Raw genomic sequence first — 25410 nt, forward strand, 5'->3', positions numbered from 1 at the left:
GCTCATACTTGATTTTCCATGGCTCTGTTAAATGTTTCCTAACATTTCAGAGAATGAATTTCAAACTAGCCCAAGGTCTCCTTCCTCAACCTGGAAGGTTCACCTACATTTTCTGTAGGGAGGTCTTTGGCTCAACTACCTTTCATTCTTAGACAACTCTGGTGCTTTCAACCGTGACTCTTCAAATGCTTATGAAGAAAGAGACATTAGTTTCAAATGTTGTTATGCAGGAATACTTTCTTTGCCTGCTGTCTCTTACCTGACAGTGCCCAGGCCAGGGATGGACCTAGTCCCTGGTCCCAGTGGTGAAGTCCTCTTTTGTCCCTCTGGATTTCGGTGTGATGACTTCTCCCTTATAGGGTGCACGCTCCACAGGAGTAGGTGTGCAAGTCTGAAACAGAACATTTCATTTTTCTCTTGAGGTTTATTGGCTTCTTGCACTCAAAGCTAAATACAGTTCCCGTTATGAATTGTGAGAGCAAAACAGATTCTTGTGAATTTATCAAGAGCCTCCTGTCCATGGCCCTTCCACAGAAATTCCTACAACCTTCTGGTGTCTACGTTGGCTCACTCTTCGTGTTAGTCTTTGATTGGGACCTCTGCCACATCCCCACACCCTTCCAAGTCCTATAATCATCTCTTACAGTCCTTTCAAGCATTCTACTTTTTCTTCAAGTTTCAACCCTAGACATCTGTATTTCCAGAGTACTTGGCTGTGTCTCTCCTAAGACTCTCAGAACATTTTGCTCCAGATTATAGCTATTGTGTGTGTTTTATTTTATTTCATTTTCCAAATTGCCTCTGTGGGTAACAGGCTTCCCACAGAATATCAATGCCCTAAACGTCCTTCTTCAATGACCAACTGCGCAGGGGAAATCACTGCCGTATTCAGCTAGAGGTAATTAAGAACTCAGGCCGAGTTTTAAAACTTGAACTTCATTGACAAAGGAATTCATGAGACGTCATTAAACTACACTCTGTAAACTTGCACACAAATTCACTGGCAAGTCAAAAGGCTGCAAACCACAGTCATTAGGAGTGTTGACTTGGGAACCAGACTACTTGGGCAAATTATTTAACACTCTGTGCTTCAGTTCCCTTATTGCAAACTGGGGATGAGGGCAGCACTTACTTTAAAAGGTGGCTGGGAGGATTAAATGTTGAGAGGAATAAATACAAGTAAGCGTTTAGAACGATCCCTAGCATATAAAAATCTCCTAATAAATACATATATAGATACCATAGAGATATATATATATATGCATACACACACAACAGCTAATAACAGATTATCGGATGTCTCATTTTGACCACCAAAACTAATACGTTGTAGTGATCGACAATGTGAGCCAGGTTTGAATTCTAGTTTTGCCATTTGCTAGTTGTAGGGAACGAGCACATTAGCCCCACCAATGTGACTTCCTCAGATTGGGGGGAATAAAACCTATCTCCCAGACCCATGAGATTTCCCAGATACAAAGAATTCCCTTCACTCATTCGCTAGATTTTTACTGAACACACATGGCCCCCGGTGATTTTCAGGCGCTGAGGATACAGCTATGAACAAGAGAGCGGCTGTCGCGGGAGCCGGGGAACCAGAAGCAGCGCCTGCAGGCACCAAGCCCTGGGGAACGGGAGGGGCTCTCCTCTCACCAGTCCAAGCCTCCATTCATTTTCTGTGCCTCGTTACCTGCTTTACTGGGCTTGAATTTGGGCTCATTTTCTAAAGAATCCTTTTCTTCTCCCCGGGTCCTGTCACCATCCCGAGGATCACTAACAGCGGGAGAGGAGCGCCAGCCCGCCGTTTCCGCCACCCAGCCCCGGACACTGTGAGAACCTGGATTCACCCAGCACCCCTCAAGTCCCGTGGTGTCCCCCTCCGTGACCACATCCTCCCACCCTTCTAGTCCACTCCCAGCTGTGCTTTCCAAGCCAGACTGCATGCTGTTTCCTTAAACCCAGGGTAACCACAACCATATAATTTATCATCCAAACCGGGACGTGTCAGAGAGTGAAATGGGTAAGTAGCGTAACAGGCAGGAACCAGGACTATCGCAGCTAATCAAGATTTATTTACACCCTTTTTCATTTTCCCACAGTCTAGAGGGTCTTGCCTTTCTTTCTTTCCCTTTTGGCTCAGCAAAACGGGGGCCTGTTTCAGATCAATCACCAGCCTTTTGTGCAGCTGAGAGCCCCTGAAAAATAAGGGGCAGATATTTGTGTTTTGTGTCACCCCACCTTCTTACTGCATGTCCCTCATCGGCTCCCACCCCCTCTCCCTCTTCCCACAACAGTTCCTTCGAACCTTTATTATTTGTGTTTTACAGCTGTTGTTTGGTCTATCCCGGACTCCTGTGGGGAACGGCTGACCACACCAGTGATTCAGGTGGGGCCCCAGCCTCCTCACTCGGGCTGGGCTTGCTCCACAAGCCGGTGGGCACTCAGGGGATCCCCTCTTCCAGCCCAGCAGCAGCTTCAGGAATAGCACATGACCCAAACCAGGTGAATCAGAGATCTTAGTATTTCTCTGCTGGAATCATCAGGAACACTCTTTCCTCTGGGGTAGCTGAGCTGGGAGGTTCGCACTTGGGCTGCTGGGAGCAATCATGCCCCTGAGCAGAAACCTACCAACAAATAGCACCCAGGACGCTGTTTGAGGCCTGGCAACCAGCCGAGCCGGAGGTCGGAGGGCCCCTGGACTTTATAGCTGCAGAGCCAATGAATGTCCTTTCGTGACTTCAGTTGGTTGGAGTTGAGCTTTGTGCATTCTCAAGGGATTTATCCCTGTCCCAAACCGTGCACTCTTAATCTTGACAGAAAATAGTCCTTCCTATTTCATTTCCTAGATCATAAAAGACAGTGGCTTCCCATCTCAGACCAATGAGCTTACTGCACCCTCCTTAAACTCCTTCTTTCCACCACAGTGGAAGGAAGAGCCTTTTCTCCCATGAGCTGGGGCACCACCCCCCCACCCCCCACAAACCTTCTCTTCCCACCTTTTCAGTCATCCAATTCCAACATCTACCCTAACTCCTCTCCAAATCCCCACAGCTTGCCTGTCTCACTCAGCAACGTTTTACTCATCCAGGTCAACCAAACCACCCTGAGTGCCCCAGACATCCCTGCAGGCTCGGTTCAACCTGCCCTACTCCTCTAGTGCCAGGGAACCTGGCTGTTCTCCCTGGCCCCAGCCTTCCCTTCTCTTCCAGGACCATTATCCACCAATCATCTTCTCTGCTTACATAAGCTTTCTCCTTGGCATAAAAACAAATTCTTAAAAAAAAAAATTCTTGTCTCTCTCTTTTTGAAAGAACTTCCACAAGTCTACTCTATGTACTCTTCTGAGTTCTTGCTGCTTTCTCCATTTTCCTTTCGGGCCAAGCTACTTGAAAGATTGTTTACATTCCTTATCTCCAATTCTTCACTTTTATCCACTTCTCAGTCTATTCCAATATAGCTTCTCCCACCCTTCAGGGCAGGATATTTTACTAAACTCACCCATGACCAACAAGTTGTCAAAATGAGCTCTTTTGGCACTTCTAGGTCTTCTCATAGGCAATTTCGGTGTTAACTGCTCCCACCATCTTGGCATCTCCTCTCCTGCCTGGTTTCTGTAACACCATGATCTCTTTGTTTCCTTTCTATTTCCTTCTTGGTCTCCTCTAAAGCTCTGCCATCACCAGCCTCTGCCCCCAGCCCATATGCATATGCAAATACATATACATAAATATACACACACTGGATGATATTCCACGGTTTAGTCTTCAGCAAACTCATTTCTCGTTCTACACACTCTTATTGATCAATCTTGCCTTTTCCAAATTTCAACAATGATCCCCAAGTCCAGGTTTCTTTCCTGAGCATGCCATCTATATATCCAGCTCCTCTTAGTCAAATTCACATAGATACACCAAAACTGCCTCCAATTATACTTCCATACTAGGCTCTGCTCACCTCCTTCCCCCAGTCAAATAAGCATTCCTCCTAACAAGGGCACAAGCTATAATTCTTCTGAGAACTCTTTTCAGTGAATGACAACAAAATGTACCTACTTGCCCAGGTCTAAAGCCTAGAAGTTATGTTAGCTGCCTTCTTCTTTTTCACATTTGCATCCCATGCTTCACCAATTGCTGATGATTCTATCTTCTAACTCATTCTTAAATCCATCCCTTCTTTCCATCAAAATGGTCATTTTTTACTACAGAAACTTATCATTCTGTACCAGGATTACTGCAAAAGTCTCTTTACTTGTATCTGCTGTCTCAGGCTCAGCTCCCCTTCAATCTGCCAGAACGGGAGCTTTCTAAAACTTGTTGAGGTCTCTTAAAGCCCCTGGGATAAGAACCAAATTTCTTTACATGTCACACAAGGACTTCACGGTTCCTGTCACTGTCACCAAATACCAAACAGCATGTTGGCTCTACGTCTTCACGCATAGTAAAATGCCCATTCTCCTTTTTTGGCAAAATACTTCTGACTTACCTTGTAAGACTCAGGCATCCATCACTCCAAGAATCTTCAACCCCCACTGCCACACCAACTCCGGTTTCTCCCTCTCCACCCTTCCTGTGAATTTAGCACTCAGGACACTGTTCTACTATTGTGCTTACCACATGTTCTGTAATTGTCTATTACTTTTCCATCTCCTATGGCAGACTGAGAGCCACTGTACCCCTCTGGTTCTCAATAACAAGTCCTTGATAAATATTTAATGAATTCCTATCAAGGCTGGAAGGGGAGGGCTCCCTTACTAAGCTTTATTTTCTCTTGTGATGGCTTGTCTTGGCCTGGACAACTTAGTTTCCCTCATATTCCATTTTTGTGCTTCACCTTTTATCTGTTTTCCAGGTTGCACCTCCTCCTTGGCTGGGAGCCTCCCGTAGGCAGGTCTTGGATCACCTGGTTTCTGAGGGCCCGTCTCTGGCTGCACCACTGGCTGGTGACACTGACATAAATAACACCCTTAGGCAGCACTCATTAGCCACTCTTGTTATACTATCACATGGCATATGTCTTTGACCTGACTGAGCAAACATGGCTGTCTCTAGGTCTAATCTGCATGCATATTTATCTAGTTATTTCTCTGCTTCTGAGACTCAGAGTGGGCAGGGACTGGTTTCCTGCTGGAATGGCCTTGGGAAGTTAACACTCTTACCCACACTGCCACTAGAAATAAACCATTCTTCTCCTCGGGGTCTTTTTCTGTCTCACAATGCAAAATCTTCCTATTTGACGGATAAGTTGTCAGGAACCAAAGACAACTTAAGTTCTCTTCTCAAACCTTCCAATACTTTTAACCTTTTAATATTTTCTTGTCCTTAGAGTTAGGTTACATAAGTTTTCTAAGTAGACCTAACCTACAACTCTTAGGAAAACCAGTCTTTTCCCTGGTCTCTAGTGACAATGGCAAATCGCCTTCTGGCAAGTGAAATTCCCAGCCCTAATATGGGCTTTGGCATCTGCTAAGACCAGTGTTCAGTGCTGGTAGGTTATCCTAATGATTGAGCCCCAAATAAAGTATGCTTCTTTCCCTGGTATCCCAGGAGAGTGTAGGGATAACATGGACTCCAACCCGATTCTCCCAACTAAACCCACACTTTATTCTTAGAGGACATTAATGTAGTATAGAGCCCACAGAAAGACCAGGATGAAAAAATCAGAGGGTTCTAGATTTAACAAAGTAAGTGTGTTTCTTTTCTTGCCTCTCAGACTCCATCTTCCCCTGGTCTTCTTATCTCATTGTATAACTTTCTCAGGCTACTTTGTTGAGAATGTTGGAGGCACCAGAGGTTTATTCTAAGTCCCCTTTCTTCTCTATCTCATGGTCTCCTTGGTGGACTTAGATTCATGGTTTCAAATACATCTATATGCTATAATTCCCAAATTTTAATCTCCAGCCTTAATCACCCCAGATTTCCAGACTCCTTTATCCAGGTGATTCCTTGTCTTAGAATTGGACAGCAAAGAGAACTAGAATTAAAGCACTATGACCGTGGTTAAAACAGAACTGGATTTTAAGTTCTTTGAGAGCAGGGACTGCTGTCTTATTTATACCTGTGCCCCCAGCACTAGAACAATGTCTAGTCCTCAACAAACATTGGTCAAATGAAGGGAGATTTCTTTACTGTGGGACTTCTTAGAACTTTTAATATGATATTGAGCAACAGAATCACCTGAGGGTAGCATCTTCTAAAATCATTTAACAGCTTTCTTAAGGAGCATCTCAAGAGATCTGTGTCCTAAGAAACACAACTTAGAAAGATTGACCTGAGTTGTGGCATCTTTTGTTCCTCCAGAGCAGGCTGGTCAAAATTGGATGATTGTACCAAGTCGATCTCTATCTTGACTGTATCACAATCAAATGAAATGGTCTGAGGGTAAAACTGTGAAAGACTGTGCTCTGTAATACAAGAAATATAGATGGCACCTTGCCTAACAAGATAAGGTTTGCTTTGGTAGGTAGAAGTTCAACTTGAGTTCATACTATTTAATGATGATTGTCTATTAAGTTAATGGAAAGATAAAAATGATAATTATATCACAATATACAGTACTGTGAATAAACATTAATTGCAATCATCATTATACCTGTGTAATTGCAGAAATGCCCTTTAGTTAACTGATCAGGAGAAAGAGGAAATTGCAGGTTGACAGAAAATTTAATAGTATTATCTGCAGAGAATGGAGTGCTGGGGTCCTAAGTTTTCTGAGACTAGCAAGAACCAAAAGAGAAAAATCCCTGGACCTCAAAGGAGTTATTGATACAATGCCACTTGCAGAGGCTAAGACACTAAAATACCACCAGAAAAGCAGAAATTCTAAACACCAACAGCAGTCACTGGTCCAACACCAAACAGTCCAAATGAATATGACACAAACTCCTTGAGAATGAAATCCATGTCTCGCTTGGTGAATTTGGAGGGCTCTCAATAAACATTGAACTGTGCAAACCAGGGGACTGTGAATCACCAGAACATGACATGTTCCCTGTGAGCTCTTTCTCAAGGAAACTGACTCAAAGCTAGGTCCTCTCATTTCAGGGCTGGCTCCTCCAGCAACTCTGCTGGTCTGAGAGTAACTGAACCCTATGTGTAAGAGGGAACAGTGGGGGGATGATACTTCTGAGGATGGAGGCTGCAAGGTGGCTATGTATGTGGATGGGATCTACACTTTGTGGTTAATAAACTTCAGTGAGAGAGGTTAAAGGGATTAGCTTTGAAGGTAGTCAAACTTGGGTTTGAGTTCTGACTCTGCCAATTAATAACTGTGTGACCTTCCTGAGCCTCATCTTCTTAATCTATAAAAGCTGTGGTAAGGATTAAGTAATGCCTAGCACATAACTGGTGATCAATAATATTTACTGGATGAACGTTGAATGAGTCAATAAGCACAAAAAGAGAACATTTAGAAAGTGCCCTGTAGGTAGTGGTTTGTTGGTAAATACTAACAGCTTGCTACCCTCCCCGTCCCCGCTCTGACCTCTATCTCAAAAGCCCTGGTATATATTGCCTATTTTTGTGGTGTAAACATAACTTCCATGGCTGATTCTATGCTACCAATGTGGCATCACCAAATATGGATCCGGGAAGAGATATGCACAAATATCTCTCACAAGCCAGCATGAGTCTGCCTCAGCAGAAGCATTAACAATCATATTATTATTGCTAATTATTGTCTTATTATTATTAGCAATCAACCTGTGAAAATTAGGATTATATGACAGTTGATGGTGCTTCTTCAATTATTTTCTCCAAGCTACCACATGAAAAAGACCTTGACAAACTGATTTCAGAAATGGAGAATACCCATTTTAGGGACCAAGAGCAGCCATGTGCTCAATTTTATCTTGTCTAAAGGGCAAAATATGCTTATAGTTGCAAAGATACAACCCTGTTCAGAAGCTCTGACAGTAGTATTCTGAAACTGTAATTATTCCATGAAGCTATTCCTGTTTCCCTATAAAATGCAATGTGAATCTCATTTTCCAGAATAGGTTGGGGTTGCTTACTATTGAAAAAAAAAAAAAAAGAAATGACTGAAAGAATGTCTGGACTTCCAAATGTTAGAGGAAATTATAACACTGTAAATACACAAAAAATTCTTGAAATAATAATCCATTTGAGCTTGAAAGGTGTATTTTTTAGTAAAAAAATTTATAGCATATAAATTGATTTGTGTTATTTTAGAAATGTCTTCAACACCTAAGTTTCTGTTGCCTCCCCTTCCCCATTTTTTTTTGGGGGGGTGCATGGTCCGGGAATCGAACCTGGGTCTCCCGCATGGAAGGGGGGTATTCTAACCACTGAACTACCTGTGCACCCTCCCCCTCCCCTTTTATTTCTCTTTCTTGAATTTCTCAACATTCTTTCTGTAGTGATTTTTATATAGAATTGAAATATATGCTTTATTATATTATATTTACTAAATAGTGTTGATGTTTCATCTTCTGATTTAAATTTTTTCCCTTAAGATCAGTTGTTTAAATTAAAAAAAAATAAATTAGCAACTCCTCAAAGCTGCCAAATTGAATAAAACTGTCTTTTCTTTCCTTTGAAATTCCTTCTGAAACAGGCTTAGCTGCATGGCATGATGCTGATCAGTTGTATTAAGTGATAAATCTTGGACAGGAATGAAACTCATGATTTGGGATGGGACAAGAGGCAATCTTCTAGGTTAATTTATTTAAACTTCATTATATGCACGTTGACTTTACAGTTTATTTATTTTTTTATCAAATGCCTACTATGTACAAAGTACTGAGCATAAATGGAATAAGATGCTGCCCTCAAGGAACTAATACCTTAGCTGGGAGACCAGCAAAGTTTGGGAGCCAGCAAACACGGATGTGTCTCTATAATCTGTGCTTTGGAAGTCCACAATAGGAAGTGATTAATCTTCTTGAGAACGATAACAGGTGAGCAGGAGAAATGGTATAGGTGACCTCCAAAAATTATCCTCACTCACAAAGATATCTGAGTGTTTTCAAGGAAAACCAAAGCCCATGTGCGTTCGGGGAGAACATTATGGAAAGAAAGGTAATTTCTTAGAGCAACATCAATCTTTCTGTACTCTAATAAATTCATGTGAGTTTAAAATGTAGAGTACTTCACAAGTCTTTTCCTTAATCTTATTTTTATTTAATGTTATCTTTCTTAAAATTAATGATATTTTTATTCTATAAATTACCTTTGCCTAGTTGGCAAAAAATGAAAAAAGTCTCTGGATAATCACCACATCTCACTTTATCCATTTTATTTGATGCTTTTTCCACATCAAAAAAAGTTTAACAGTGCATTTCATGATGATTTAACTTTCACAATCATTTCTTTCTCATCTGTCTCTCTATATAGAGGGCACATGATATACTGGAAATCAGAATGGCCTTATCGCAAATCTTAGCTCTTATGTTTACTTATTGCTTAGCCCAGGGAAAGTTATTTAATCTCACAGAGACTCACCTTCCCATTCTGTAAAATGGGGATGATAATATCTAACACATGACTTGCTGTGCAGATTAAATGAAATAATGAATATAAACCATACAGTAAAATCCTTGGTCAATGGTAAGTGCTCAGAACAACATATAATAACAATGATAATAGCAATTGGTATTACTGGCATTCTAATAACAATAATGCATTAGAATGCCTAACAACTTAATTTCAGAAGAAAATATTAAGAAACAAATTCACAAAATCGATAGTCAACACTTAAACTATGAAGTTACTATTATTTCTGCCAATGGAATGCAAAACAACAATTTGAAAATGAGAACTGATGACGTCAGTCATTTCATAACCTCTGCTTCCCAAAATACCTTCCCTACAAGAGGAAGACTCAGGCAAAGTAAATCACTTAGTCTATCAGTGGTTCTTTGTTGGTCTAGTGCCCCTGGTGGTGAACAACTGGAACTGACTGCTGGAAACCTTGGCTCCACTTCTAGGACCACATAATCTATCATCCAATTCTATTTAATTTATCTCCTTATGATTATTAAACTCACCCCTTCCTGTTCATCTCCTATATTAATACTATAGCCTTCCAAATGAACTAACTAGCTGTCATCGATGCCACCAATTTAGATGAATTTTTTTAGAGACTATTGTTTTCCAAACCTAGTACTGAGTAATTCATCACTCATTACTTCATTTAACTCAATCTTTATTATTTACAGTATATTTTATTTCTTAAGTACATGGTTGTTTTTGTTTGTTTGTTTGTTTTGTGTCAGATAATCAGTTTATTTTCTGGCCCTGCCATATAAGAGCTATATGACTTGGACAGGTTTCTTAATTTCTTGATGCTTCAGCTCCCTAATCTTTAAAATGGGGAAAATAATACTCCCTCCCTCACAGGGTTGTTGCACTGGCTGAGCCCTTAGGACCATGACTTGCATTCAGGAAATATTCAGTAAATATCAGTCTCACTATTATTTACTGCATAACTGCTCAGAAACACATATGACTCCACTGGGCACTACCTATGTGTCAACATCTACAAATTAACCCTAGCAAAATGAATTATCACCTAAATATAATCTATTTTGACTGAAACATAGTATGTAAATAACTGTAGCATTTCTAAGAATTTAAATCCTTCTAGAACATTTGTTTACTTAACCAAAGCTTTAGGAAGTGCTAAAATATGATGGATGAATCTTGTGCTAAGAACTCTGTAAAAAATTTTCAAAAGATATTAGAGGAGAAATCAAAGTGACTACCAGACTCAAATAAAATGATTCTAAAAAGCAACCAGAGAACTCTGGAAAAAGAGAAGTATATTTGAAAATGAAAAGGAAAGAGAGAAGCCTTAGAACATCCAAGAGCTGCAGACTCTAATATCCACATGGCCACATGACCAAACAAGTGATATAAATGAGTGAAGCCTGTTGGGTAAAACCAGAACGTACATCCTCTGGAGGGGCTCAGCTCTTCAGCTCTGGCCTATTTTTGCCATGTGGGATTGAGAGTATAGGGTTGCCTCCCCCACCCAAACAGAAAACAGAAATTCAGATTTTTAAACCTGAAATCTTCTGATATTTTAGTGTAAAAGATGAATTTTAAAAACCCTTTAACACTGGATGTGCTAAGCAAAACATTTTTGAGAACCCAAAATATATTAAGAACAAATACCTCTTTTATAATAAGTTATTATAAATAAGGACTCAGACTTTTATAATAGATTTGGTCACCTAAAGGGAAAAGTGCTGGGACAAATGGATAACCACAGGAAAAAGAATGAAGTTGGACCCCTACCTTACTCCATATACCAAAATTAAAACGGATCAATGATCTAAATATTAGAGCCAAAACTATTAGAAGAAAATACAGGGGTAAATCTTCATGACTTTGAATTTGGCAGTGAAATTCTTAGATTTGATACCAAAAGCACAAGCAACAAAAGAAAGAAATAGATAAACTGGACTTCATTAAAAAAAAAAAAAAATGTGCATCCAAGAACATTATGAAGAGAGAGAAAAAAACAACCTACAGAATGGGAGAAAGTATTTGCCGATCACATATCTAATAAGGGTGTAGTTCCAGAATATATATGTGTAAACTCTTACTTCTCAACAATTAAAAGGGCCTGCCTTCCGCAGCTGCTCCCAGCCAATGACTGAGCTTGCAGGGATACCAGGACAGAAAGAGTGGACTCGAAGGAGAAGCTTCCTTCCAATTTTTCTCCCTCTCTTCTTTACTGGGCACAGACTTGCATGGCACTCTGAGGGTTCTCCCAGCTATTCCCAGCTCCCACTTCATCTTATTTCACAGCTGTCTACCCTAATAAAAACGTTGCATCTTTATCCATCTTGGCGTCTACTTCTCAGAGACATAATTGTCAAAAAGCCTCCAAAGACCCTGAACAATGGGGAGGAAACTTCAACTTGGTTCATAATGAAATACAGAATCAACAACAGTCTGCAAGAGAAAATGTCTCCATCCAACAATGATTCTTCCTTTGAGAACGGGCGTTTGTAATCTTTCATTAATCCTGACCTCCCAGGAATGTGTTTGACAGAGGGTGATACAACAACAAAGCAGACATCCAGGACTGGGTGACAGTCCAGCCCGTAATCATCGCACACTACGGCACACTCACCTGGTCTCGCTGCTTGATTCGCTTGTAAATGTATTCGGCAAATGGTTTGCGAGGAATGAACTTCCCATCTCCTGCCATGACGTTGAAAACTCCAGCTTCATATACCACTTTGCCTCTCGAAATAGTCACAAGGGGCACCCCATGGCAAACCATGCCCTCAAAGATGTTGAAGTTCACAGCCTGATGATGAGTCTTTGCAGAAATAGTCCTGTGTTTGTAAAAACAAAAAAGCTCCAGATCATCACCACCTCCTCTGACAAATATAAAATACTGTAAGAAGAATGGCTTAGAAGAAAATTTAGCAACTCCATTAAGCCATAGCTTTATCACTGTAACAAGTGACTTTAAGAATAGAAACAGCATTAACATTTCATTACAAAGTAATTACATTTTCTAAGAAAAGAACTAATAGATAACTTTTAAAGGCAATTAGCAAGGTTAGGGTAGAAGGAAGGCATTGTCTCTCTCTCATGTTAGAATTTTAAAATTATTTTTATTTACTGTTTTTAAAGATCAACACAGTCTTTTTACATTTTTAATTATAAAACATTTCCAACACAGATGAGTCTAATGAACACATATTGACCTAATACCCAGCTCTACAGAATTCCAACTTTTTGCAGATACACTTAGGTTTCCTCTACAAACTCTCCAAAGCCCATTCCTGTCCCTCTCTTCCAGAGGTAGTTACCACCCTGAATCTGATAGTTGTTATTAAGTGTTTTCCCTTATCAGTAGCATAATAACCAAATAAGTTAGAATATAATCCCTTGGCATAGTCGGTGTCATGCCTCTGCATATTCATCACCACTCTCTGAAATTTATTAATGCTTTTCAATTTTGTACAATATGACTGGTGACTTCCAGGTAAATGGCTGGGTATTTGGAAATACTGGATGCTTCCTTTCCCTGCATCTCACTAAAAGAAAAGAAAAAATAAATATCCAAGTACAGGGAATATGAGTATAGTCTGGATTCTTGTAGAAGTTTTTAAAATTCCCCTCAGGAATGGATTAGAGAGAAGAACTCTACAAAAAACCTTATGACTGGTTCAAAGGAAGAGCAGCTAGAGGCTCCCTCAACCTTAATCTGGTGGGGGGGGGGTGGGGGGGGTGATGCTGGTAGGCTCACGAGGCCACCTCCAGCTGTTGAGTGCTGCAAGCCTAGAAATGGAGGAGCCAATGCCTGTTCCTTGGCTCCAGGCTCCTACACCCAACTGCCTAAGATTGATTTCTAATCTTAAATTACTCAGAGCAGAATTCTTAATTTTCAATGCCTACCCCTACCTGATCTACTCAAATTTGCTCCTCCTTTGGATTTCTTCATTTCAGTAAATGACACCACTATCTGACATCTGAAGTCTAAAACCTAGGAGTCAACTTGGATTTTTCTTCTCTCCTCACCCTTCCACACACCATCAAGGCTTGTTAGTTCTACCTCCAAAAAAATAACTCCTAAACTGGTCCAGTTCTATCATCTCCACTGCTCCCCCCGGAGTCCAGGCCACCATTGCCTCTTATGTGAACTAGCCCCACGCCTCCTAACCAGCCTCTGTTTCAACTCTTAACCTCCTACAATTCATTCTCCACAAAGCTGCTCACACAATCTTTTGAAAATAAGCATCAGATACTTTCCTGCTTAAAGTCTGCAATGGCTCCAGTCTGTTCCCCCCAAACTTAGGTAAATAACTGTAAAAAGCACAAATACAAATAATAACAATAAAAAAATCTGTCCCCTATAAGATATATCCATCATGTACAATTATCTTTGCTGAGATTCTTCTGTATATTAGGTAGACTTCATATTTTATTTAATCTTTACAACACCTCTTCAAAGCAGAAAGTATTTTCCTCAATTCACAGATAAATAAACTAAAAGTTAGAGAGCTTAAGCAACTTGTCAAAGCGTACATGACCAGTTTGATGAAACTAGAATTTATTTTATTTTTTAAATTAACATACAATAAAATGGCTTAATTTTTTTTAATTTTGTGAATTTTAGCACATGAACAGATTCGTGTTACCATCACCACAGTAAGGATAGAGAACAGCTCTATCATCTCCCCAAACTCTAATACTGTCCCCTTGTACTCACACCTTTTCCTACCCCTCACTTCTGTTCTCCATTACCAGTTCGTCTTTTTTAAAATGTCATCTAAATGCAATTATACAATATGGAGCCTTTTCAGACAGACTTCTTTCATTCAACACAACGTCTTTGAGATTCATCCAAGTTGTTGTGTGTATCAATAGTTTGTTCCTTTTTACTGTTGAGTTGTGTTCCATTGTGTGGATGTGTCATGGTGTGCTTATCCACTCCCAAAGTGAAAGGCATTGACAATGATGAATAGGGCTCTTATAAGCATGTGTGTACATGGTTTTGCATGAACATTTCTCTTGTGTAAACACCCAGAGTGGAATTGTTGCATCATATGGTCAGTGTGTGTTGCAAGGAAAAGAGCTTCCAGTGGCCTTAGGAACCAACTTACTGATAAAAAGAAAAGTTTAAAAGATGACTAAGTAGGAGGTAGGAACAAATGCAACAATCAGAATTTCAAAACTAAAGTGGACGATAGAGTATTGATCAAACTGTTAGTAATATTACTATAAGCATTTTCAAAAGGACACTAAGATAGAGTAAGCTATAATGGAATGAGCTATGAGTTAGTGATAAAAGATGCAAACTCAAAGAAAATACATCTAGAAAACAATATAGTGGGATTTCAGACTTTTAGTTAAAGTAAGTCTTCATGGCCATCACAGTCTCTGCCATAATATTTCCAATGTCAGGCTGCTACTTTCCTACACATCAGTTATATTGATGGTAAAAACTCCTGGGCTTGCACTGCAGGATGCTACATAAACATTCCTGTACTGATACATTTGTAAGGCTACAGGAGGAAAATAAAATGCACTAAAATCCATGCCGAAATAGTTACTGAAATATAAGAATAGGAGAGGGGAAAGGGGACATACTAAATCACAAAACTATTTTTACCAATAAAAGTTAACAGTTACTTAAGCTGTTAGGAAAATAACCTAATAGAAGAAATAAGCTCTATTCACAAAGATTGCCATTACGATATTGCCTAAACTATTGAAAAATTAAAGCATAACACTTTTCCAATGACCATCAATGGGATATTAGACATTAATGGAAAACTAGAATTATGACTACTCTGGAAAAGCAAAGAAAACAATAATGATGTAATATTAAATGGGAAAAGCAGGCTATAGGAAGTATGCACACCATGCCTACAAGTGAAATACATATGCATGTGGATAAAGACAAATGGAAATACCAAAAATAAAGTTTTTTGGTGAGTTAGAGAAAAGTGAATGTGAGGAATTTGAATTCTCTTAGTTCTTGTTAAGCCATTTCTGTAATCTAAATCGTGTTATTAAAATGAGGTTGACATAGCAAAATTATCAAATTTGATTTCTCAGCCTCTTGCCAAATGAAGGTCACAACCTTGACTTACTTGGCCTTCCGGTGCGCAAGAAAAAAGAGGACAATTAGGCAACATCAAAGTGATTCTTTACAATAAGACATTATGAAAAAGAGGTTAATTAATACAAAATGTAAATTTTAGGCATTATCACCAACAGCAAAAAGAATGTGCTTCCACTTTCACATTCAAAAGTGTCTGGCAGGGTGTCATTCCTCACCCCCCCCTTTTTTTTTTTAACTTCCAGCCAAAGCCCTAATTCTCCAACACTTTAGGAAGTTCACAGCTCTAAATCTTAGCACCCACAGTTCCCTTTGCCCAGAAGGCCCCCTCACTTCTGCTTCCCTCCGTTTTTAAGACTTGACTCAAGAACTCTCCACCCTGGAAGCAGATCTTGATGACCAGGAGAGAACTGAGCATCTTCCCTCTAGCTTAGCATTTTCTCCGTGCATTGTAATCAGCTCTCCACAAGTCCCTCTTTTCCCTGCTTGGAGCACTTTATGGCAGAGGCCGTGTTGCTTTGTTGCTATCACTCAGTAGGTGCTTAATAAATATTTATGAAGTGAACAAATAAAAGAATTGCACAATTTTCCTCCTGTACTGTCAGGAGGAAAATCATGCAATTTCCAGCCTCCACTGTCCTCTGGGACATACTGTGTTTTGGAAACAGTACATTGAACTAAATGGGATGTAAAGTTCCAAAGTTCTTTCTGGTACCTAACATTTCTGACAAGCTGTACAGGTTAAACACTTGTTCATCAATATGTACCAATACTTCACACGAATTATGAACCCTAATAAGTTTGCAGCTAAGCATTATTACTCTGTTTTGCAGATGAAGCTGAAATAGAGCTGTGTAAGAGCTTGCCCAAGAGACCCAAACCACTTCCACTTTTTGAAAATACTTTTTGAGATTATTTGCAACTCTTCCACAAGAAGGATGAAAAATATGTGCTACATTTTCAATGTTTTAATTAATCAACACTTTTAAATATAAACATGTAAGGCAATATCACTGTAAATTTATAAAATAATTGCAAATTTGTTTAAAATCTATTAACTCATAGTGCAGTATGAGAGATGTCCACTAATGAAACCCAAGTTCAAAACTGCTCCCTTGCTTTTCTAATGGACACCTGTCATCCCTTGAACACTCCTCCTCTGGGGGATTTTCCCCAAGGCAGAAGCCAAGAATGTACTTCCCCAGCCTCTTTTGCAGCTATGTAACTGAGAAATTAGGATTTAAGGGATAATTTTGATTACTGAAACATGATACAGATATTCTTTTTTGCTTTCTGGTATATTCGAGCAAACAGGGCCTGGCCTGCTAGACTTCCTGGAAAGTCTATGAGCTATCCAGTATCCTTGAATATATGCCTTTTCTGCATAGCAACTTAAAGTGAATTTCTCTTGGTTGCAGCTAAGAACTCTGCCTGATACATCTTTTTTTTTTTTTTTCTTTTTTTCCAGTGTCTCTCTGGAAGGTTTAGAAAAATATCCTTTTTTGATAATCTCACAGATATGAATTTGAATCCATTCTTGAGTGTGAAGCCTGAGCTCACATGTCCTCAGGCCTTGCCCCTAGGAGTGGCTCCTACCTGAGCTGAGTGGTCAGCATTGTCTCCTGACTTCCTGTCTAGAGCTGTGGCCACTACAGCACACTGTGTCTCAAAGGAGCCTCAGTCCTTCTAGGACTTTATGGAAAGACTCTCTCTGTGCTTTTATGTCACTGTAATAAAACATGGTCCAGGATTTTCTAAGTTGCCCAAAGGGGCTCCTCCTGATTCAGCCCACATCTGGGGGTAAAGACAAAAGTCATACCCATATAACCTTCCCTGCAGAGCTGGGGGGCTCATATCATCTGGGCAGTGCTGGGAGACTGTGCTGGAAGAAAATATGAACACACATGCCCAGGCTCCAACTGAAAAGGAGAACTGGCCAGTGGAATAACACATCATCACAATGTTCAGTGATACTGTGAAATAAAGTGGACCGAAGTATCGTGTATCTTTGCAGCACATTTCAGTTGTTAAGTGGTCCACACCCATGATTCCAACCCGAGAAATACAATGTTAGCAGTCATCATAGTCTGTCCCTTGGCATGCACTCTTCCTTCTTCTATTGTCAACTTCCTAACAGTCTCCCTTTTGGGAGATAATCTGGCAAGACTGTTAGGTACAATTGCCATCTGTTTCCTAACTAAGAAATGGGCAGTTAAATGCACACTCTTTCTGGGAATTTGAGTAGTTTGCTACAGGTTGTCTGGGACTTCCCTGGTCCTTGCCCTTCCAAAGCCTGGAATACTGACGGTTCTCTGAGTTCTCTGAGCTCCCCCATGGCTTTCTCAGGGAGTATACTTTGCTTACGTACACTGGAGTTGGTTATTATGGTTTGCAGCCTAAGACCCCAACTGATAAACACCATGTCCTTTGCAGAGTCAGTTACCTAATGAAAGAGCCCATGGATGTCTCTGAGGCAGAGTTCAAAATGCCTGTGACTCAAAAAGAACCTGGAAGATATTTTCAAGCAAATCTGTCTGCAGAACAGATGCTCACATGGGGCCATGCTCATATTCCATTTGTCAGTAAAACTGAAGAGCTGCGAGATTCATTATCTAATATTTTTCAGATATGGCAACATACAAATCAGCTCAGAAGACGAGCACTGATGAGAGATACTTGATCTCTACTGATTGGATGGCTAGGTTATTGGCCTGCCCTGGTGGTAACAGGAAGTCTATGGAAAGGATTAAAAAACCTTTCCACCCTTCCCTGAATCAGGCTGGAGTTCCTGGGCCATTGACTTTTCATTAGCAGATTTGCAAGAAGGCTGTTCTCCATGGTTACTCAGCCCCAGGGAAAAACTGCTGTTTGTCAAGCTCACTTTGAGCCTTTATCAAAGGAGTTCATCCCCCTGCAGGCAGGTGTTAAGGTGTCTTACTGAATCCCAATTACACACGTCTCCAAGGCTGCAGCCGACAGGGAGGCAGAAGCCCTGGGTATCACATTGAGCTATTTTCCAACTAGTCAATAACTTTGATACCACTCACGTCAGAGCTGCAGGAAAACATTCTGTCCCTCTGCAAATAGCTTTCTATCAAACAGCTGCGTGCTCCTGTAGATGAGAAAATCACCGAAGCAGAGTCTGCAGGAGACTGCATCCCTGCCCAGTCTTCATTCAGAGACAGTGCCATGGAGAGGGAGAGAATTTGTTAGAGCAACATGGGTCTCTCTCACCCCAGAGAAGTGACTGGGTTAAGTATTTTGGAATATTGTCTCTAACTCAGTCACTTTGTCCACGGCACAGATGGATTCTTACCAGGTTGCCATGTGAACCCGAAAAAATTAATAGAATTATGTCGGAGCTATTAGTGGCATCTTTAAAAATATATCTCATTTCTCTACATTGCGTTATAGGACACCTTATATATTCAACGTGAAAGGATAATAGGCCATGATTAAATCTTCCCAACAACCCTATGAGGTACGTACTATTATTATCCCCATGTAACAGATGAGTAAGATGAGGACTTTTACTAACTTTCCCCACGTCACACTGTTACTAAGTGCACACAACTGAGGTGAGAGAGGAAGCTGAGGCTTCTAGCTTCAGAGGCTAGCCCTTAACTTCTAGGCAATACCCCTGGAATGCTCTCTGGTAGCTCCCTGCAAAGCACTCAGTAAAGAAAACATTCTTTATCCACCAGAAAACAAAGGGCAAGCAGCTTCTTCCATTCTTCCTGAGGCTTCTTGGTTCTGTTTTCTGTTAAGCAGCAAGGATGTAGGATGCTATTTAAGAATTCCTTAAACCAGATTTGACTGGTCATTCGCAATGTGATCAAGATAGGGGTTGGTTTTTTTTTTTTTTTTTTTTTTTTGCTGTGTATTCCAACTGCCTGTTTCAAGCTACTTCTTCTGTCAATTTCTTGGACGTGACAAGTTATATAAATGGAAGCAGAGCCATCGCATCTCTGGAAATGCTAAATAGTGCTACTTCAAGTACATTGTCATTATTAAGCAAAGTTGCTGCTCACTGCACTCATCAATCTTCCACCCTCCGTCCAGGCTTTTACCATCGCCTCCAACAGAAGACAAAATGGGAATTGCTTCAGCCACATTATTAAATCTGAATTGGACGATAACTTGGAACTCTATTGGTGCTCGATGGATGACAAAACATTTAATGCAGGTTCATAAAAATGCTGCCTAAACATTGCCTTAGAAGAACAAACCGGTCAGGTAACCTTGCTATTTGTCCTTGGAGCTGTGTAATACAGATCCTGGCATGCAGACCATGGCTAGATAAGTTGAATTTAGACACTAGAAAGATGATCTTGGCAGTAAGTGCCATGTCTTTTACCCCCTGCCTCATGCATTACTGAGCAAATAGAAATCATTTAATATACATATTTATTTTCCTGAAAAAAGTTATTGGCAAATTTCTAGATTATTACTTAACATAAATATTGTATGTTCCATATACCAGTGTTCTGAAAGTGGAGAACTAAAAATAATTTAGTGTCTTGAAGGAACAGAAACTGAACGTGAATCAGCAAAAGCTAGCATGATACTGGGATGTATGTTCCCTGAATATTAAGCAGATATCTGCTTATACAAGGTATGATTATTAGCTTTCGGAAGGTTAGGCTTTGGGCCTGACATAATGGTAAGAGTCAGAAATAAGTTTCCCAGACTTTTTGTGGACTGGGTCTTATTTTTTTATTTTTTTGTCACCCTTCCTGGGGAGCCTTGCCCTGGGCTAGATGACATTACTCAACAAACTTTTTACCTATGGGTACAACTTGGGCAGAAAAATGATGTCAGTTGTTTAAATGGAATACAGTAGGTAAAACCCATACAGCTTCTTCCCAGAAATTTCAGAATAGGATAGATGCACGTTGTTATGTTCAGTTTAATTCCACACTTTAGGAAGCAAAAGAAATGAGTGGAATACGAAGAGAGGACAGTAGGACTTTCAACTAAAGGAATGGAAAACAGAAATTGTATAACAGAAATATCTTGCGGGGGGGACTTCGAAACAGTACTCTTTCTTTGAAAGGAAAAAGATGACCTATTTTCCCCCCATCCCTACTGAGGGAATAAAAAGGGTTTGTAAGCACAAACTCTGCAGACGAAATGGAGTTTGACACTGGAAAATCAATTCTTGACAACTAAGGAGTGAAGTATGTTAGTGAGAGAGGGAAGACAAGTCTGTGGCCAGGTCAGACAACTGTGAAACCCGTAATCCTAGAGAAATAGGTGAAATCCACAAAAATGGATGGCAGGGACCCCTTCAGAAGTCAGAGAAAACGTCTGGCTCTGCAGACCTAAGAGACAAAGCTTGGTCTCCAGCATTCCTGAGAAGATGACAAGGCAAACACAACACTGTACAGTTCTAGTCTCAAGTCACTGAAAATGGCTTTCAGAAACCCCCAAATCATCAAAAACACTTTCTTATAATAATGAGTATCTATAGCCTGCTTGCTCTGTGAGAGGGCAGTCTTAGATATTAAAAAGATTATCTCTCTGGAAGATGGCGGCTTAGTAAGACGCGCGGATCTTAGTTTCTTCTCCAGGACACCTACTAGGGGAGTAGAAACGATACAGAAAGCGCCCAAAGCCACAACAGAGATAAAAAAAGACAGCGTACCCCATCCTGGAATGGCTGGCTGGCTGAGAGAAGCAGCTCGGGTGAGATCGCCGAGGCGCGCGGGCCTTACCGGGCGGGGTGGCAAGCGGCCGGAGTTACTCCCTTCCCCCTTCCCGGGCCAGCTGGGAGAATTGGAGAGGCGGTCCCCTGAAACCAAGGCGGCTGGCACCCACACCACGCGCAGCCCCCGGACCAACTGAGAGAATTGGATCGGAAACCCCCAGGCCGCGGAGAACGGTGACGGGTGGGGGAGGCCCCTTCCAAACCCGTGACTCCCGGGGAACGTGCACTCTCTCGGGCGGGCCGCTGCCGCTGGCGCCCTCCCGCCACGCTTGTTGCCCAGGGCCAACTAGGAAATTCGGACGGGCTCTTTCCCTGGCTGCGGCGACCAGCAACCCTCCCTGCGTTCGGACCCCGGGCCGGCTCAAGCCGCTTCGGCTAGCGAACCCCCAGGACGGCGAGAGTTTTCCAAAGTTTAAGGTCCCACAGCACCTTTTACTGGTGGGACCCACAGACAAACGTGTGCCACGAGCGCCACCTACTGGGCAGGATAAGAAAAACAGAACCCAGAGATTTCACAGAAAAATCTTCCAAACTTTTGGATCCAATACCCAGGGAAATCTGTCTAAATGCGCAGACGCCAACAGAAGATAACGGATCACGCTCAAATAATTGAAAATATGGCCCAGTCAAAGGAACAAACCAATAGTTCAAATGAGATACAGGAGCTGAGACAACTAATGCTAAATATACGAACAGAAATGGAAAACCTCTTCAAAAACGAAATCGATAAATTGAGGGAGGACATGAAGAAGACATGGGCTGAACATAAAGAAGAAATAGAAAAACTGAAAAAGCAAATCACAGAACTTATGGAAGTGAAGGACAAAGTAGAAAAGATAGAAAAAACAATGGATACCTACAATGATAGATTCAAAGAGACAGAAGATAGAATTAGTGATTTGGAGGATGGAACATCTGAATTCCAAAAAGAAACAGAAACTATCGGGAAAAGAATGGAAAAATATGAACAGGGTATCAGGGAACTCAAGGACAATATGAACCGCACAAATATACGTGTTGTGGGTGTCCCAGAAGGAGAAGAGAAGGGAAAAGGAGGAGAAAAACTAATGGAAGAAATTTTCACTGAAAATTTCCCAACTCTTATGAAAGACCTAAAATTACAGATCCAAGAAGTGCAGCGCACCCCAAAGAGATTAGACCCAAATAGGCGTTCTCCAAGACACTTACTAGTTAGAATGTCAGAGGTCAAAGAGAAAGAGAGGATCTTGAAAGCAGCAAGAGAAAAACAATCCATCACATACAAGGGAAACCCAATAAGACTATGTGTAGATTTCTCAGCAGAAACCATGGAGGCTAGAAGACAGTGGGATGATATATTTAAATTACTAAAAGAGAAAAACTGCCAACCAAGACTCCTATATCCAGCAAAATTGTCCTTCAAAAATGAGGGAGAAATTAAAACATTCTCAGACAAAAAGTCACTGAGAGAATTTGTGACCAAGAGACCAGCTCTGCAAGAAATACTAAAGGGAGCACTAGAGTCAGAACCAAAAAGACAGAAGAGAGAGGTATGGAGAAGAGTGTAGAAAGAAGGAAAGTCAGATATGATATATATATAATACAAAAGGCAAAATGGCAGAGGAAAATATTATCCAAACAGTAATAACACTAAATGTTAATGGACTGAATTCCCCAATCAAAAGACATAGATTGGCAGAATGGATTAAAAAACAGGATCCTGTGGAGAGCCGCCTCCCGGGTCAGGCCTAGTGGACGCGCTGCAGCCTGCTCTAGAGTTCCCCCCGCCCATCGAGTGAGCCAGGATGGCGCCCGCATCCTGTTTCCGCGTATGACGTACGCGCCCACCAACCCTATCTTCCAATCACCTCTGTATACGTGGCACTAACCTATTGGGTTTGGGCACAGTATATAAGAGGTTACCCGGACAGGGTGGGTGGAGACGACCCACAGGGAGCCGTACCTGACGGCCGCACAGAGGTTGTCTCCCCGCGGGGTGCTTAGGCCCGCGTGGAACCTGTAACAGAGAATGCAAGCTTAACTCCAGTAAAGGTCTGTGCTCACAACCGTTGCGTGCCTCGAACCCGTGTTTATCACTCGAGTCGGTTTGCCTGCGCCTGTCTCTTTCTCCCCTCCTGTTCCCTTCGCCGGCCGGGGATCAGAAGCCGAACGAGACGGCTGCAGACAAGTGGTGGCCCGTACGGGGACTCCTCCTCTCTCGACACCTCTTCTGCAAGGAGAGCCGTACTGTCTCTTCTTGAACTGAGAAGGACGTGCATCCTGAGCTCGCAGCGGACTTCCCGCGCCTGATCACCGCGAGAAGGTGAGTACTTCTTATTACGTGAGAGTTAAGGCCCGCGGGCTTTCAGGTAGCCCCGGGGACTCGGAAGAGCTCTCCGAGTGATTAAAGTACAGTGCCGACTGCAAGCATGGGGCAGTCAGGAAGTTCACCCTTGTTACCTCCCTTAAAAACCCTTTTGAAGCAGCGGGGCATCTCGGTTAGGAAGAGTTCCCTCCTGCGGTTCTTAGACGATGTTGCTGCTTTTGCACCTTGGTTCGCCCACTCCGGGAGCCTTAGTCTGCCTTCTTGGTTAAAACTTGGTAATGACATAGAACGGGCGCGCCGGACGGGCCTTTGTATGGACCCGATCCTGGTCCCTATCTGGGAAACCGTCCGTGCTTGCCCTGAGGCAGAGTCTACTTCAGGCCTCAGTCCGTCTTCCGCCCTGCTGCAGGCACGGCACGCGCTCCAAGAAACTCAGTCAGTTTCGTCTGCGGACGGCTCCCGTAAAGGCAAGCCGCCAGAGTCAAGCGATAGTTCAGACAGCTCTGACTCAGAGTCAGATGGTGATGAGACCGAGGGTGCAGACGCGCCTCCGCTGATCGATTGGGGGAGGCCCCCTGTCTCACCCACGCAGCCTTCCGCCCCGCCAGCGCCTGCTGCAGGGGCGCGGCGGCTTCCGGTGAATGGTTTTGGTGATCTCGCCAAAAACCCTCACCACGGGCTCCCTCTGGTGGCCGAATCAGGTAATTACAGTGGCTGCTCTCCAACTTCTAAGCGCTTGTTAAAAGGAATGGGATATGTCCCCGGCAAAGGCTTAGGAGCCTCATTGCACGGGCGCGCAAGGCCTATACAAGCTGTCTCCAATTCTGACAGACGAGGCCTGGGTTTTTCCTAGGGGCCACTGAGGGGAGACTCCCACCCACACCTATAAAACTAAAGTGGAAGACCAGTACCCCGGTGTGGGTGCCTCAGTGGCCCTTACCAAAAGAAAAGCTGTCAGCATTGCATACTCTAGTGTCTATACAGCTAAAAGAGAGCCATATCATTCCCTCCACATCGCCTTGGAACACACCCGTATTTGTCATAAAGAAAAAATCAGGCAGATGGAGATTGTTACATGATTTAAGAGCCGTTAATAATTGCATGGAGTCCTTAGGACCTGTTCAGATGGGGTTGCCCCTTCTCTCAGCTCTGCCAGAGCATTGGTCTATTTTCATCTTAGACATCAAAGACTTACTAAAGAAACAGAAAGGGGGAATAGGTCACGGCCTGTCCCCAAAGGCTCAACTGTCCATAGCCTTATTTACATATAATTTTTTAAATGAAAATTCACTAGGAATGACACCTGCCCTTCAACACACCACTCCGAGTCCTCCACATAGAGGTCTAGTTCGTTGGAAGGATGTCCTGTCGGGGCAATGGCAAGGCCCTGACCCAGTGCTCAGCTGGGCCAGAGGCTCTGTTTGTGTTTTTCCCCAGGAGCCAGGACGTCAACCAGTGTGGGTTCCGGAAAGACTGGTGAGAACCGTGACATCGCCCGAGGAGGCCACGGAGCTGTTGCCCAAAAAACCAACAAGCCTTCAACCTGAACCATCAGATCAGGCCTCCAACTCTGCTGATGACGGCGGCGACTGACGAGATGGCAACGAAAACGCCGGTCACCCTTCGATTGTTTAGAAGGGGGACCAGTTTTAATACCCCCCGCTCTCCCAACAGGTGGAATCAGACCTTAAAGTGCTTGGGAAGATCAAGTTAACCCCCGTTGCCTTCGACCTTTCCAAACTGGGCGAGACTGTACAAAGTCTGTGGAACCGAGTCACCTCATGGTTCTCTTGGCCCAATTTGACTACTTGGATTCTCGTAGCGGTGGGACTATTAGTGGGATTAG

At 42.1% G+C, this 25410-nt stretch overlaps 1 protein-coding gene across 1 annotated transcript in view; it reads right to left on the reverse strand.

Annotated features, from left to right (window-relative positions):
* The window catches only part of DPYS (dihydropyrimidinase), an 88172-nt gene that overhangs the window by 1447 nt on the left and 61315 nt on the right, over positions 1-25410 (reverse strand). Inside the window, exons 8-9 of the mRNA XM_077167454.1 lie at positions 12100-12307; positions 260-391 (exon numbers count right to left, since the gene is read on the reverse strand). Of these exons, the coding sequence (XP_077023569.1) occupies positions 287-391; positions 12100-12307 (313 nt within the window). The 3' untranslated portion in view covers positions 260-286. The remainder of the gene's footprint in view (positions 1-259; positions 392-12099; positions 12308-25410) is intronic.

This window comes from Tamandua tetradactyla, chromosome 6, assembly GCF_023851605.1.
Source record: "Tamandua tetradactyla isolate mTamTet1 chromosome 6, mTamTet1.pri, whole genome shotgun sequence".
Lineage (NCBI taxonomy): Eukaryota > Metazoa > Chordata > Mammalia > Pilosa > Myrmecophagidae > Tamandua > Tamandua tetradactyla.